General features: G+C 39.1%; 1 protein-coding gene across 1 annotated transcript in view; it reads left to right on the top strand.

Annotated features, from left to right (window-relative positions):
* CSMD1 (CUB and Sushi multiple domains 1) overlaps positions 1-17,706 on the top strand; it is a 1,252,749-nt gene that overhangs the window by 1,100,824 nt on the left and 134,219 nt on the right. Inside the window, exons 40-43 of the mRNA XM_038771657.1 lie at positions 2,557-2,626; positions 3,368-3,484; positions 6,397-6,606; positions 13,837-14,025. Of these exons, the coding sequence (XP_038627585.1) occupies positions 2,557-2,626; positions 3,368-3,484; positions 6,397-6,606; positions 13,837-14,025 (586 nt within the window). The remainder of the gene's footprint in view (positions 1-2,556; positions 2,627-3,367; positions 3,485-6,396; positions 6,607-13,836; positions 14,026-17,706) is intronic.

Genomic DNA, 17,706 nt, shown 5'->3' with positions numbered 1-17,706 from the left:
ATACTAATAATTAGGTAAAAGGTGAATTCATGGATGTACTGAGAGAATGTCATGTTGGGAAAATGGGAAATTTAGGGAATACCTCCTCGAAGAGATGATTTTATAGCAGGATTTTGAAAGCAGGGAGGGACATGGATTATGAAGAAGATGGAAAAAGACTTTGCAGGAGGAAGGGAGGGGACAAGTTCATTCATTCAATCATATTTATTAAGGGCTTACTGTGTGCAGAGCACTATACTAAGCGCTTGGGAAGTACAAGTTGGCAACATACAGAAACAGTCCCTACCCAACAGTTGGCTCACTGTCTAGTTCTGTAGTCAACTAACAAATTTGCTGTGAGTTGAATACAAATCTTTCCTTTTATTGCTGTTATGGGTCCTTGGTAATGCCAACCAGGGCTGGCAAGTTTTCTACATAAAATTTTCCAGGAGAAAAACCCAGTTTGAGCCCACAATCTTCATGGGGATGGCCAAATGTTAGTGCCAACCTAAATAACCAGGGATTAAACGAAGCTCTTGTAAAAAAAAAAAAAAAGACAAAAATCCAATTAAACATTGTTAGTTCAATTGACAAAATGGCTGCCCTAGAGGATTTTCCCCACAATTTCTATCCCCTTTAAATCCTATATTCATTTATTCATTCATTCAATCGTATTTATTGAGCACTTACTGTGTGCAGAGCACTGTACTAAGCACTTGGGAAGTACAAGTTGGCAACATATAGAGACGGTCCCTACCCAACAGCGGGCTCACAGTCTAGAGGAGGGAGATAGACAACAAAACAAAACATATTAACAAAATAAAATAAATAGAATAAATATGCACAAATAAAATAAATAAATACATAGAGTAATAAATATGTACAAGCATATATACATATATACAGGTGCTGTGGGGCGGGGAAGGAGGTAAGGCGGGGGAATGGGGAGGGGGAGAAGAGGGAGAGGAAGTAGGCAACAGTCTGGGAAGGCCTCCTAAAGTGTCCCTTGGTATTCCGATTCTCAGTGCAAGGAACACAGTATATTAGTATAGTAAAGGTAATTGTCACCTGGGCAGAAGTCCGCCTAACAAGAATTCACAAGAACTCATTCTCATAACACAAATCCCAGATTTTCACAGCTCCAGTTATAATTGTCCAGCTTTCTGTGCTGTATTGCACCATAAAATGTACCAGAAGCATTTTCCTCAGTTGCAGTGGCTAATCAATCAGGTTAAACCACTGTTGTGAGAACAGGTGATCCCACAAGACCCACTGAAACTGCTGTTAGTTCTGTACTATCCAGCCTGATAATAGTAATAATAATAGCATTTATGAAGCGCTTACTATTTGCCAAGCACTGTTCTAAGCGCTGGGGAGGTTACAAGGTGATGAGGTTGTCCCACGGGAGGCTCGCAGTCTTAATCCCCATTTTAAGGATGAGGGAACTGAGGCCCAGAGAAGTTAAGAGACTTGCCCAAAGTCACATAGCTGACAAGTGGTGGAGTCAGGATTTGAACCCATGACTCCAAAGCCTGGCTCTTTCCACTGAGCTACGCTGCTTCTCACTGATTTAGTGGATAGAGCACGTGTCTGGGAGTCAGAAGGTAATGGGTTCAAATCCCGGCTCCGCCACTTGTCTGCTTGGGCAAGTCATTTAACTTCTCTGTGCCTCAGTGACCTAATTTGTAAAATGGGGATTGAGACTGTGAGCCCTGATGGGACAGGGACTGTGTCCTGCCTAATTTGGTTGCATCACTCCAGCGCTTAGTATAGAGGCTGGCACATGGTGAGCGCTTAATGGATACCATAATTGTTAAGCAAAGGCTTGAGAAGCAGTGTGGCTCAGTGGAAAGAGCCCGGGCTTTGGAGTCAGAGGTCATGGGTTCAAACCCCGGCTCCACCAATTGTCGGCTGAGTGACTTTGGGCAAGTCACTTTACTTCTCTGGGCCTCAGTTCCCTCATCTGTAAAATGGGGATGAAGATTGTGAGCCCCCCATGGGACAACCTAATCACCTTGTAACCTCCCCAGCACTTAGAACAGTGCTTTGCACATAGTAAGTGCTTAATAAATGCTATTATTATTATTCTAAGTGTTGGAATTGATCTGAGTTAATCAGATCAGACACCATCCGTGTTCTACATGGGGTTCAGAGTTGAATTTGGAGGTAGAATAGGGTAACTGAATTCCCATTTTACAGTTTAGAAAACTAAGGCACAGAGATGTTAAGTGACTTGCCCAAGGTCACACAGTGGGCTACTGGAAGAGCTGGGATTAGATTTGTCATAGTAACAAATACCAAATTATTATTACTATTATTATCATTAATCCCAGGCCTCTGATGCCCAGACCCATGCTTTTTCAACTGGGCGATAGTGTTTCTACTTATTAGAATATCAGTGGTTTAAAATAACGGCTTGAAATTTTACTGTCGAGTATGTTTTTCTGTACATTTTATTTTATTACCCAAGGAAACCGAGTTAGCAAATACAGAAATGAAGAGATAATTTCCCATTAACTGGACCATTCAATTTCCTATTGTCATTGTGTGTGATGCACTTCGTTTTCTTTTAAATAGGGCCGATCGCATATTTCGTGTATGCCAGGAACAGTTCGCCGTTGGAATTACCCATCTCCCCTCTGCATCGGTAAGCACAACATATTCTCGTTATTCTACTGGCCCGATATATTTCAGGCCAGTGATGATGATGGTATTTGTTAAATGCTTACAAGTGCTTTCAAACACTACTTGCAAAGCACACTGAATCTAATTCATCCTTTAGAACATTTTAGAAGGTGATGAACATGTGGACAATGTGGTAGAAATGTATTTATTTAATCAATGTGGTTAGGCAATAGAGGCTTGTTTTTAGCAGAAATACTACCTATATTATAAAAGTGAATTCCTTCCAAACTGAATATATCTGTTATCTCTTCCACATTACACAGTTCTCTTAGGGGAGAAGCCAATTCATGATGGCCACCTCTGCTCTGCTTATTTAAAGCTCTAAAGTGCAATTTCTTCATTTTTAAAGCTATCAAATTAGGATTCAGTTGTTATCCATGAGAATCTCTCTGCCTCTTTGGTGAATGAATCAATTAGTGGAATTTATTGACTGTTTAATGTGTGTGCGGCACTGTATTAAGCATTTGGGAATGGATAAAATAGCAGAGTTGGTAGGTACAATCCCTGTACATAAAGAGCTTACAGCTTAAGAGGAAGACAGATATTAAAATACATTTTGGATAGGGGAAATAGTAGAGTACACAGATACTTAAGTGCTGTGGAGCTAGGGTGAGTATCAAACTAAGAAATAAAAATGTTTCAAGTAAGTATTATTGGAAAACAAATTCGATTGCTCAAAAACTAACTGTCATTCTCTATTTAGCAAAATGTGGAGGAACTTTGACAAATATGGGTGGCATCATCCTCAGCCCAGGTTTCCCTTCAAATTACCCCAGTAATTTAGACTGCACATGGAAGATTTCGTTTCCCATTGGCTACGGTAAGTGAAAGTACAGTTGAAGAGAGACGAGTTGAATCTTTCATCTTGGTTATATTTATGGCCGTTCTGACTTTCAGCCTGAAAATAATTGAAGTTAGAACAAACGAGTTAGAGCAAACGTTATGTGTTCTTCTAGAAACTGAGTGGTCCTTGAAATCAAAGGTGTTTTGTAATCTAAAATAATCACCCAAGGAGCAAACATACCTATAGAAATGCATTATTTGAAAATTCAATCTCACAAACTGCTTTCAAAGCAATTTACACCTACCATAATGCAGAGACAAACAAAATGCAAATATAGCATCTCTAATTCAATTAGCATGTGTTTACACACTTCTCATTTCTGTACCAGTGCAGTGACTTCTAATGTTTATCATATATTATCTATTGCATATGTAGCTTTTGATTGCTATGTAGCTTTTGATCGCCCTTCCTTCTTTTATTTGTCAGCTAAGACCTTTCAGGCATTAATTAAACTGTATTAAAATTGTACTTGTATTTAAAATTCATTGATGGAGGCCAGGTGTCTCAATAATAATGATAATAATAATTAGTTTGGTATTTTTTAAGCGCTTACTGTGTGCCAGGCACTGTACTAAGTGCTGGGGTGGATACAAGCAAATTGGGTTAAAAACAGTCCCTATCCCACATGGGGCTCACAGTCTCAATCCCCATTATACAGATGAAGTAACTGAGGCACAGAGAAGTGAAGTGATTTGCCTAGGGTCACACAGCAGACAAGTGGCAGAGTCAGCACTAGAACCCATGAACTTCTGAGTCCCAGGACTGTGTTCTATCCACTACGCCATGCTGAAATCAGTGTTTCACCACACACATGTACACATGCAAAATTGTCTCTTTCCATGCTACTGGAAAGAACATTTCTAATTCCCTAGTAGTGTTCTACCCAAAAATGTGCAATGCAATCACATGTCATAGAAGACAGAGTGTGTGTTTTTCCTTTCTCAGCCTCCACTTTTCCTCTTTCCTTGCTGTGTACCTTTATCAGTTCTGTGGTTACCCTCTGAATAAATGGTGTTTGTCCCTTTTAATCCCCACGTGCACATGACTGCCTTTATAACGTCATGTCTTTCACCAAGGTACTTTGCTTTTATTATGACGAAGACTGAAAATGAAGTATTAGCCTGAAAATGCTAAGGTTTAGAAATTTTGCAGATTGCTACTACAGGTACTCCTATAAATGTTCAATCACATTTCTAAATCTTTCACTACTTTAGTTCATTTGGGTAGAGTCTCAGGGACAGATATAGGTGCCTTTTCAGGGGCCTTTCAGTCATGTCCCTAAGCATAGTAATTGGTTAGGAAAAATTTGCTTTTCTTCTAAGGGGTCCCAAAAACCTTTACAACAACCACAACTTGTTGTGACTACTAGGAATATTCCCTGTTGTGACTACTGGGAATATTCCCTATTGAAATAGACTTTTTAAAGTGTTTACTTTGTTATACTTTAGTTGCTGTCTGTATGATGTTCTCAATTGCTGTATTTATTGAGCACCGACCGCAATAAGAACTTGGGGCAGCGCAGCAGACAGAAGACGCATAGACTGCGTTCCTACAGCTTACAGCCTAATGGGGAAAACAAACAAAAATGACATATAATAATATCCTCTAGACTATAAGTGCCTTTGTGGGCAGGGAATGTTTCTACCATTCCCTTAGGGCAGTGCTCTCCACAAAGTGCTCCATAAGTATGACTGATTGATTATCCGTGAACATCCTATTTCTTGGGCCTCAGAAAGGGACCCAAGTTTAGTGATCTTTAGTCATCAGCAAACACAGAATCTTGATTTTTATGACTGGCCCTCTCTTTCTGACAAAATCATTTTTTCATTGATACAGGGCAATGACATAGAAAATGAAGCTGTATTTTCACTGAATCCATAAATAAGGATCTGTCTACTCACTCTGGTTCACCCCGTGTTATGACTAGCATAACCCAGAGTTAAGCAGTGAGTCAATATTGTTTAGGCTTATAAAAGTTTCTTTACTACAAGAGATAACAAATTGTCTATTATCAGTTAAAGACATGATTCTCCATAGGCAAACACTGGGTTCTATAGATTAGCTGCTAGAATATTGACATAAATTATTGGAACCTAATTCTTAGGAGGTGTTGATTCCAATAGAAAAAGAAACAAAGTGCAGGACTATTATTTTTCCCCTGTGATCAACTGATAATATAGACTTCTGATAGGGAATTTCCTCCTAATTGAATGATTTTTAATTTCCACTGTAATTCAGTATCCATATCGCAACAATGGAAAGCCAATTATCCTCTTTAATGAATGAGATGTTGATAATGGTGGCTGTGAAGTGAGAGCTGATTTATTAGACACTTGTTTCTCTGAAGGAACGAGGAACAAGGGGACTCTGGATCAGTGTTTTGCTGCAGCATCTGTGAAGGATCAATCAATTGTATTTATTGAGCGCTTATTGTTTGCAGAGCACTGTACTAAGCGCTTGGGAACTACAAGTTGGCAACATATAGAGACAGTCCCTACCCAGTCTAGGCAGTCTAGAAATCTCTGAAGTGCTGCAGATCCTTGGACTTAGAACAGTCTGTTAATCAATCAATCATTCATTTCTTGGAACAAATGTGACCTCAGTAAGTCTTAGAGGGATGGGAGAGTGGTTGCCCAGTGTGTGGGGAGCAGGAGGGAATTCTAGACCAAAGGGAGGATGTGGAAAAGGAATTAATGGTGAGATAAGATGATATTGGGGTACAGTGAATATGTTGATGCTATGGGAATGAAATATTTGGACGGGGCTGGAGTAGGAAATCAGTGAGATAAAATATCGGGGGGGCCAAGCTGATTGATTACTTTAAAGTTTCATATGCATGTAAATATTTTGAATGGTTTCCATATTGATTTTCATTCTTTTCTTCATAGGAGCACATATTCAATTCCTGAATTTTTCCACTGAAGCAAATCACGACTATCTTGAAATTCAAAATGGACCTTACCACACCAGTTCTATGATTGGTCAGTTTAGTGGACCTGATCTTCCACCCGTGTTGCTAAGCACAACTCATGAAACCCTCATCCATTTTTATAGTGATCATTCAGAAAGCAAGCAAGGATTTAAGCTTGCTTATCAAGGTGAGAACTAACCGATCTCCAATGATTTTTAAATTACTCTGAAAAATACATATTCTGATGTGTATGACGAATGCCAAAAAGAATTCTATTTTCCTGCTTGCAGCTACACAAAGTACCACTTTCTCCCGTCTTCCTTCTCCTTCCGTATTTTCCATGGGAAGCTTCATCTTTGCGTCCCATGATGATTAGTCCCTGGACCACAGTTGTTTACCCAGTCTGGTGTTTCCCAATATGCCACTTTTAGAGACAGTGAAGAGAAAGAGCAAATCAAGTCTAGTAACTCCACTGTACTCTCCCAAGCATTCTCGACGTAGTAGGTGCTCAGTAAATGCTGTTAATTAAAAGCAGCAGCATCTACACTGATGGTAGGTTTGCTAGGAATGTCAGTCAATCATCAGTGGTATTTATTGAGTATTTACAGTGTGCAGAGCACTGTACAAAGTGTTTAAGAATGTGTGTCCATCTTTCTGCCACTTCAGTTCTCTAAATCTTCCCTACCATACCTCTGCAGGAAGGCCAATTAATATTTTGGGGCTGCGAGAATGGGAGTTTTCAAGAGGAGGTGAAAAGGAAGGTTTCACATTCTCCCACCACTGTCCCACTTGAACTAACAATGGGGACTGAAGACAATCCAGCCTCTTCTTATTTCAGGAATCAAATGTGCTCAAAACACAGTTTATTTAAGTGTAGTGAAGCATGATAGAGGAGGAAAACAAAGCTGATATTACAAAAAGGAGGTTCAGAACATAAATGAATAATATAGAATCAAGCTTTCTGAAACTGTATTATTTTGTTTTGGTTTAAATGGAAAGCCCTTAGAGAAAAATTGAGGTGATACTTGTTTAGCCTTTGTAACCTCGTAACAAATGTAAGGCATAGTGTTCGTATCGTACAAAATTTATCTAATCACCTCTTTTGTCTTTTCAAATGGACCAGAGTTCAAATGATAGAAATCCTAATTTTTATCTGCTAGCACTATTTGCTCTTTTCGGTTTCATAGATCTAGCCTTTCAAGTAATCTAAGTCATTCTGTAGAACATTCTAAAGTTTTCGTGTGATTTTTTTTTTTGATGGCTAATACTTGTATAAGAAATTTAGTTCTTTTAAAACATAAAAATGTTTGGAATCTATAAGCTATGAGAATGAATCAGTTTGACAGTGCAGTGCTCTGCACACAGTAAGCGCTCAATAAATATGATTGAATGAATTTAGCATCTCCATCATTTGTCATCATCGTCATCTTCATTGTTATCATCAATACTATTCATTGAGCCCCTACTGTTGGCAGAGCAATGATCTTAGGAGAGTATGATAAATTTTTAAACACAATCTCTGCCTTCATACTGCTTGTGATCTAGCCGAGAGGCAAATATTAAACTTTTTTACAGGTGTGAGAAAAAGGTGATGATGATGGTATTTGTTAAGTGCTTACTATGTGCCAAGCACTGTTCTAAGTGCTGGGGTGGATACAAGGTAATCAGGTTGTCCCACATGGGGCTCACAGTCTTAATCCCCATTTTACAGATGAGGTATATGAGGCACAGAGAAGTGAAGTGATTTGCCCAAAGTCGCACAGCTGACAAGTGGCGGAGCCGGGATTTGAACCCATGACCTCTGATTCCAAAGCCCTCAATCGTATTTATTGAGGGTTTACTGTGTGCAGAGCACTGTACTAAGCGCTTGGGAAGTACAAGTCGGCAGCATATAGAGACAGTCCCAACCCAACAGCGGGCTCACAGTCCAGAAGGGACTTTCCAATAAGCCACGCTGCTTCTCAATATACAATATTATGTTAGTAATAGTAATTAGTAATATATTTGTGCTAGGAAATTGTATAAAGGTCAGTACACATGGCTTGTACTGGGCTGACATTTTACTTTAGAAGAACCTATAATGGTTTCATGAACCTTTTAGTGTGTTTTCCCCTAATATATTTGGATTTTTCCCCCTTGGACAGTTTAGATTTGGAGTGGTAGCTTGATAGAGTGAAAAGCGTATGGGTGCGTGCAGTATTCGTCATATCTGTATCTACACGCGTACCTCAAAAATATATGTGTGTCTGTGTGATGGCACAGAGTATAGCATAGCTGTATAGCGTGGACTAAAGGAAAAAAAACCTAGGCCCTGGGAGTCAGAGGATTTGGGTTCTAATCCCAGCTCTACCACTTTCCTGCTGGGTTACCCTAGGCAATTCATTTAACTTCTCTGTGCCTAAAGTCTTCATTTGTAAAGTGTAAAATTGGCGAAGCAGCGTGGCTCAGTGGGAAGAGCACGGGCTTTGGAGTCAGAGTTCATGGGTTCGAATCCTGGCTCCGCCAACTGTCAGCTGTGTGACTTTGGGCAAGTCACTTAACTTCTCTGTGCCTCAGTTACCTCATCTGTAAAATGGGGATTAAGATTGTGAGCCCCCCATGGGACAACCTGATCATCTTGTAACCTCTGCAGTGCTTAGAACAGGGCTTTGCACATAGTAATTGCTTGATAAATGCCATTATTATTATTATTATTATTATTATAAAAGAAATAGGGGTATTAATTGAGCACTTACTCTTTTTCCTCCTACCTAGACTGTGAGTTCCATGTGGAACATCTGATTTTGTTGTATCTTCCTCAGCACTTAGTTCAGTGGTTGACATGTAGTAATTAACAAATACACTATTATTACTATTATTATCATGCTATATGCTATTATATTCATTCATTCATTAATTTAATCACATTTATTGAGTGCTTACTGTGTGCAGAGCACTGTACTAAGCGCTTGGGAAGTACAAATCGGCAACATATAGGACGGTCCCTACCCAACAACAGGCTAACAGTCTAGAAGGGGGAGAATTATATGTGTGTGTTTGTGTACACATAATGGTCACCCAGTAAATACGGTTGAATGACAGCATAGTTTGTTCCCATACAGTCTAGCTTTGTTCATTTCTTGTTTGAAGTCTTAACAAGAGTTAACTTGTGTCAAAATATTTCTCACATAAATACAGCCTGGTCTTCTAATTTCTGCTGAAATGACCATACTATTCTTTAATGTTTCACACATAGAAAATATAACTGGGGTTCTTGTTCAGACAAATATTCATTTGTCTCTTGAACCACCTAAAATGGCCAATTAGTGGCAATTATTAGGCATTTACCACGTGCTGAACATTGTACTAAGCTCTTGGGAGACTACAATACAATAAAGCTTGCAGACGCAATCTCTGCCCACGAGGAAGTAGCACCAATGTGTAGCTGTAACTCCCAGTGACGGGGAATTTCTACAGGATGTATGTCACTACAACGTGAAATGGTTTCATGTCTCTTAATTCCTCACTCTATCAATTTAATACTGAATTTTAAAGTAGCCTTTAATGCTAACACATATTTCATTGTGTAGGGCTCAACAGTAAATCTCAACTTTGGACAAGATAGGCATAAAAATAAATCTGAATTATGCCGTTATACATCAAGATTTGGGGGTAATATTGACAGTAATGATTGAACAGTGAGTCATTGCATTAATTTATAGCTGATAACCCAGAGCTGAAAACAATAAAAGTGATATATATGCACATGTTAAATCTGGAAAGTGCAGTTTCAGTTTTCAAATGACCTACCATTCAAGTGGCATGGCTGTCGTATTAGTCATGAAGCTTGAAAATCGATGATGATCTTATTGGTATGTGGTTTTAATTACAAGTGAATTCTATGGGTTTCTACTACATTGTCTCACCAACTTCTTAAAGATAATTTTTATCTGAGAATGTTTTACAGTATATTTGCATCTGTTCAAGGGATCTTCCACTAGTTATGTTTGGCTCAGAATGACCAGAATAATTTAGGATTTTGCTAAATAAGATTAGCAGATAGACTGTTTCTATTATGCGGCCAATTCTTGATTTCCAGAGAATAATTATTTAGTTATATAAGGTTGTTGCCAACGATTGCCCAGGCAAGTCTTCATTTTGTTGCTTTACCTGTCCCACTAGGCCTTTTCTTTTTCAAGCTCGTGTTCTCTTTCTCAAAGGACAATACTGCTTTCAGGTGTGTCTCCCCAGATCTATAACCCACACCATAAGCCTTTATTTTTAGCAATTTCTCTCTGTCTCTGCTCCATCTATACCACACCGGTCTCAATCCTCACCATCTGATCTCCCAAAGTAACCCAGTGGGTCAAAAAGCACAGCAAAGACATGGTTCATCCCCATTCTTCCCATTGTCCCACACCCCCAAAATTCCAGAGACCCATAAAATGAGGATTGGGATAGGCCTGGAATGTCGTGGCTGAATCAGGAAGGAGAGGACAAATGGTCTTTTAAAGGTGTGAATGAGGTAGATTTGGGATTGGGAGTGTGTAGTTACATGGCAGGGCAACAGGAATTCATTCATTCATTCATTCACTCATCCAATTGTATTCATTGAGTCCTTACTGTGCTAACACTGTACTAAGCACTCGGGAAGTACAAATCGGCAATATATAGACATGGTCCCTACCCAACAATGGGCTCACAGTCTAGAAGGGGGAGACAGACAGCAAAACAAAACCGGCATCAATACCATCAAAATAGATAAATAGAATTATAGCTCTATACACATCATTAATAAAATAGAGTAATAAAAATGTGCAAATATACACAAGAGCTGGGGAAGGGGAGGGGGTAGGACAGAGGGAGGGAGGGGGTAATGAGGAGGAGGAGAGGAAAAGGGGGGTCTCAGTGTGGGAAGGCCTCCTGGAGGAGGTGAGCTCTCAGTAGGGCTTTGAAGGGAGGAAGAGAGCTAGTTTGGCGGATGCGTGGAGGGAGGACATTGTGGGCCGGGGGTCGATGATGGGACAGGCGAGAACGTGGCACAGTAGGAGGTTAGCAGTAGAGAAGCAGAGTGTGTGGGTTTGGTTGTAGAAGGAGAGAAGGGAGGTGAGGTAGGAGGGGGTGAGGTGATGGAGAGCTTTGAAGTTAATAGTGAGGAGTTTTTGCTTCATGTGAAGGTTGATAGGTAACCACTGGAGATATTTGAGGAGGGCAGTGACATGCCCAGAGTGTTTCTGTAGAAAGATAATCCAGGCAGCAGAGTGAAGCGGAGAGAGACTGGAGAATGGGAGTTCAAAAAGGAGACCAATGCAGTAATCCAGTTGGGATAGGATGAGAGATGGAACCAGGAAGGTAGCAGTTTGGATGGAGAGGAAAGGATGGAACTTAGTGATGAATCTCCCCAAATTTGCAGAGATAGTGAAATAAAGGAAGGTGGAGTGATTTGGGCCTAGGGACATCCACCCCAAATATCAGCACTGGCCAATTCTTCATCAGTCCAGGAAAGATGGATGATGTTTAGTTTTTAGGTGAAGTTGTTAGTTGTTTAGTTGTTGTTAGCCCATTGTTGGGTAGGGACCGTCTCTATATGTTGCCAACATGTACTTCCCAAGTGCTTAGTACAGTGCCCTGCACACAGTAAGCACTCAATAAATACGATTGAATGAATGAATGAAAGAGAGAAACAGAAAAGATGAATCACTTTTTGCCTTATCGGGAATAGTAGTGATGGTATTTACTAAGATGTATTCTGTGCATAGCCTTTTTTACGGTATTTGTTAAGTACTTGCTATGTATCAGGTGCTGTTCTAAGCCTTGGAGTAGAAACAACAAGATAAGCAGGTTGGACACAGTCCCTGTCCTATTTGGGGCTCACAATCTTAATCCCCATTTTGACCTTGAGCAAATCACTTAAATACTCTGTGCCTCAGTTGCTTTATCCATAAGATGGGGATGAAGACTGTGAGCCCCATGCAGGACAGGGACTTTGTACCATCTGACAACCTTGTATAATAATAATGATAACAATAAATATGATATAGGTGCTTACTATATGCCAAGCACTGTTCTAAGCACTGGGGTAGATAATAATAATAATAATAATAATAATAATAATAATAATAATAATAATAATAATAATAATGGTATTTGTTAAGTGCTTACAATGTGCAAAACACTGTATCAGGCACTGTTCTAAGCCTTGGAGTAGATACAACAAGATAAACAGGTTGGACACAGTCCCTGTCCTATTTGGGGCTCACAATCTTAATCCCCATTTTGACCTTAAGCAAATCACTTAACTTCTCTGTGCCTCAGTTGGTTTAACCATAAGATGGGGATAAAGACAGTGAGCCCCATGCAGGACAGGGACTTTGTACCATCTGACAACCTTGTATAATAATAATGATAATAATAAATATGATAGAGATGCTTACTATATGCCAAGCACTGTTCTAAGCACTGGGGTAGATAATAATAATAATAATAATAATAATTATTATTATTATTATTATCATTATTATTATTATTTTTGTTAAGGGCTTACAATGTGCAAAACACTGTTCTAAGTGCTGGGGTTGATACAAGGCAATCAGGTTGGACACAGCCCCTGTCCCACATGGGGCTCACAGTCTTAATCTCCATTTTACAGATGCGGAAACTGAGTCCCAGAGAAGTGAAGTGACTTGCCCAAGGTCACACAGCAGACAAGTGGTGGAGCCAGGATGAGAACCCGTGCTCTCTGACTCTCAAGTCCGGGCTCTTGCCACTAGGCTATCTATCCCAGTGCTTAGTACAAAATACAGTGCCTGACAGGGAACATGGCTTATTCTTCTAAATTATACTTTCCTAAGCGCTTAGTACAGTGCTTGCACTCAGTATGTGGGCTTGTGTGGTATTTTTGTTGTATTATAATGTCAACATAAGCTACGTGTGCAATCTTGCCACACATTTTGAAGACAAAGTAAATGGAAGAGGGTGGAGGAATTCCATGACTGGCAGAAAAGCCAAACTCCTCCCAGAAATCCTCAATAGTGTCCAGTAGGGAAAACCATCCCCCTTGCATCCTGGGTTTTGTCATTTTTTTCTTCTTTTCCTTCCTTATACTTCTCTTGCCACCTCTTCACAAACCTCTTCAAAGTATTTTCAAGTGCTCTACTTTGACTGTGACCTTGACACCGAACAAGAACTTCTGTGTTGTTGATTTTTTCAAGCAATCCCTTCTGTACTTTATCCTCAATCATTGTAAAAAAAACCCACAAATATAAGTGCACTGCATGATGTCTTGGTATTCTTTACAAAGAAACTGTTGCTGTTCTTTCTAAGTTCTGAAGGTCATGATCCTGATTGTTCATCTTTAGTTCTAAGAAAATGCTAGGTGATATTAGATACTATTTAAGGTCATTTTTAACACATTGAATGTGTATTTATTTTTTCACAGCTTACGAATTACAGAATTGCCCTGATCCACTTCCTTTTCTCAATGGCTACATAGTAAACTCAGATTATAGTGTCGGTCAGTCTATATCATTTCAATGCTATCCTGGATACGTTTTAATAGGCCATCCCGTTCTCACCTGTCAGCACGGAATCAACAGGAACTGGAACCATCCTTTCCCAAGATGTGAAGGTACCTGAATAAACTTGTTATAGTATTATGGTTGCAATCATTAGCTTATCCTGTTTTATTTCAATTTGTCATATTAAGCGATAGTATTAGCTGTTTGCATTTGAAGAACATCAATGTTTTACATATGTAGATGTATCATATATGTAGAAATAGATACACAATTATTAGCTTCTCCTGCTTTATTCCAATTTGTCATATTAAGCGATAGTATTAGCTGTTTGCATTTGAAGAACGTCAATGTTTTACATATATAGATGTATCATATATGTAGAAATAGATGCACACTTATTAGCTTCTCCTGCTTTATTCCAATTTGTCATATTAAGCGATAGTATTAGCTGTTTGCATTTGAAGAACATCAATGTTTTACATATATAGATGTATCTTGTAGAAATAGATACACAATTATTAGCTTCTCCTGCTTTATTCCAATTTGTCGTATTAAGCGATAGTATTAGCTGTTTGCATTTGAAGAACATCAATGTTTTACATATATAGATGTATCATATATGTAGAAATAGATACACTTATTATGGTATTATGGTTGTAATTATTAGCTTATCCTGTTTTATTCCAATTTGACATATTAAGGGATAGTATTAGCTGTTTGCATTTGAAGAACATCAATGTTTTACATTTATAGATGTATCATATATGTAGAAATAGATGCATAGATATGGATATATATTTCAATCAATCATGTTTATTGAGCATTTACTGTGTGCAGGACACTATACCAAGCACTTGGGAGAGTACAACCCAACACTATAACAGATACGTTCCCTGCCCACAGCGAGCTTCCAGTCTAGAAGGGGAAACAGATATTACTATAAATAAATTACAGAAATGTGCCTAAGTGCTGTGGGACTTGGAGTGGGCGAGTAGTGGTGAATGGAAGGATCAAGTCCGGGCGACGCAGAAGGGAGTGGAAAAAGAGGAAATGAGAGCTGAGTCAAGGAAGGCTTCTTGGAGGAAGTGTGCCTTCAATAAGGCATTGAAAGTGGGGAGAATCAGATATTTAAAGGGAGGGTGTTCCTGGCCAGAGGAAGGATGTGGGTGAGACTTTGGTGGCGAGATAGATGTGATCGAGGTACAGTGATTAAATTGGCATTAAAGGAGTGAAGTGCGTGGGCTGGGTTGTAGTAGAAGAGTAGTGAGGTGAGATAGGAAGGGGCAAGGTGATTGACTGCTTTAAAGTCGATATTAAGGAGTTTGTATTTAATGTGGCTATCAGTGGGTAACCGCCGGAAGTATTTCACTATTGATGACTTAGCCCTAGCAGGCATTCTCATACTTGTAGAAGTCAGACTAGAAACCAAAAATCTGTGTTCTTTTTACCAGATTCACAGCAGATTTATTCTATAGGACAACTAGGCTGCGTAACCAGGATATTAATTATTAGTTCATTTATGTCATTTTTGAGTGTTTGAAAATACGGGTGAATAATGATTTCAAAATAAGCACACCCAATTCATAAGGAATTTATGTATAGAATAAAATGATGTGTAACTCTTCCCAAGTATTTTCACTCTGGAGACTCAACTGAAGCCTAGTCTCTTCCTATGGTAAAAAAAAAAATAAAACTCAAAGAATTCTACTCCAGGCACTTCATTAGTTTCTAAGAAATTGAATTAAAGCTATGTGCCCAGGCTGATCCTATTTTTCTAGATTCAGAAAATAATAATAATAATAATAATAATAATAATAATAATAATAATGGTATTTGTTAAGCACTTACTATGTGCAAAGCACTGTTCTAAGCGCTGGGGGGATACAAGGTGATCAGGTTGTCCCACACGGGGCTCAAAGTCTTCATCCCCATTTTACGGATGAGGTAACTGAGGCACAGAGAAGTGGAGTGACTTGCCCAAAGTCACACAGCTGACAATTGGCAGAGCCAGAATTTGAACACATATTACCACTGACTCCAAAGCCCGGGCTCTTTCCATTGAGCCACCCTGCTTCTAATATTTTAGGTACCCTAGAGTATTCCACTGTTTCCTTTTAGTGAAGTCACTCTGAAGTATTTAGCCATGTATCTGAAGTGATAGCTAATGAGGAACTTTATGATGGGATTTGATAAAGAGAAAAAACAAAATCTGAAAATATTGAAGACACGAAGAGATGGCTGTTTATATTTTATTTGGGGGTTAAATTATCTTAAGAAATATCGAATCAATGGCACATGAGTGCTTTCTGTGTGTGCAGAGCACTGTAATAAGCACTGGGAGAGTACAATATAGCAGAGTTGGTAGACACATTCCCTGCCCACAGTGAGTTTACAGTCTAGAGGGACTTTAGTGCTAGTGACCATATTTGAGCTCTAAAGACATTCAATAAGGAATTTTTGATAAGCACAGTTGCATCCACTCTTTAGTATTGTTTTAGACAGGAAGCGGTGTGGTCTAATGGAAAGAGCCTGAGTTCTAAAACCAGCTCCACTATTTTACCTTTTGCATGCTTGGGTGAGTCACTAAACTACTTTCATTCATTCATTCAATCGTATTTATTGAACGTTTACTGTGTGCAGAACACTGTACTAAGCACTTGGGAAGTACAAGTTGGCAACATATAGAGACGGTCCCTACCCAACAGTGGGCTCACAATCTAGAAGGGGGAGACAGAGAACAAAACAAAACATACTAACAAAATTAAATAAATAGAATAAATATGTACAAATAAAATAAATAGAGTAACAAATACGTACAAACATATATACATATATACAGGTGCTGTGGGGAGGGGAATGAGGTAAGGCGGGGAGGAGGGGGAGAAGAAGGAGGGGGCTCAGTCTGGGAAGGCCTCCAGAACTATTCTATTCCTTATTGTCCTCATCTGCAAAATAGGGATTTAATATCCATTCTCCCTCCTCCTTAGACTGAGCCCCATGTCAGCTCTGATTATCCTGTAGCCTACCCAAATGTTTGGTACAGTGTAGTAAGCACTTCACCAACACCACAGTTATTATTATTATCACTTTGAGACATGAATTTGTCACTGATGCCTAATCCAACTTTCATAGAGTTCTCTAAATTCGTTAATACGTGCCAAGACGGAACTTGAAAACAATGCAGTACTGGAATACAGCCAGTACAGCAAAACAATGTTTGATGCATCCTGTCCAAACAACTGCTTGATGATGAACTTACAATAGGGGAAATATAAACAAGGAGGGCAGAATGAATTTCTTATAGGAACACTCTTCTAGTTATAGACAGCAGGGAGAACAGGAAAGGAGAGGCCAATTTGGCATACAGCAAGCAAGAGGCTTCAAATAAACTCTGTCACTGAGAGAGAGATGAAAGTGATCCCAGCCATTCAAGCTAGGAAATATGATAGTGATGCAGATAGTAATCTATACATATCCACGACGTGGAAGAGACTGGTCATCCTAGCCTTATTCGCACTATCAGGTAGGATATTTGGAAAAAAAACAGGTAACATTTGCACTCTCAAGCGAAGACTGGAGTATTAGTTCTAGTTTCATCATCTTCTAGCCTGTGAGCCTGTTGTGGGCAGGGATTGCCACTATTTGTTGCTGAATTTTGTACTTTCCAAGCACTTAGTACAGTGTTCTGCATACAATAAGCGCTCAATAAATACAATTGAATGAATGAATCTCTGATCCATACATAACCTGACCTCAGTTTAAATATCAGTGTACCACTCTTTCCTGTCTAT

The sequence above is a fragment of the Tachyglossus aculeatus genome, chromosome X1 (genome assembly GCF_015852505.1).
Source record: "Tachyglossus aculeatus isolate mTacAcu1 chromosome X1, mTacAcu1.pri, whole genome shotgun sequence".
NCBI classification, from domain to species: Eukaryota; Metazoa; Chordata; class Mammalia; order Monotremata; family Tachyglossidae; genus Tachyglossus; species Tachyglossus aculeatus.
This window is presented reverse-complemented; position numbering and strand designations above follow the sequence as displayed.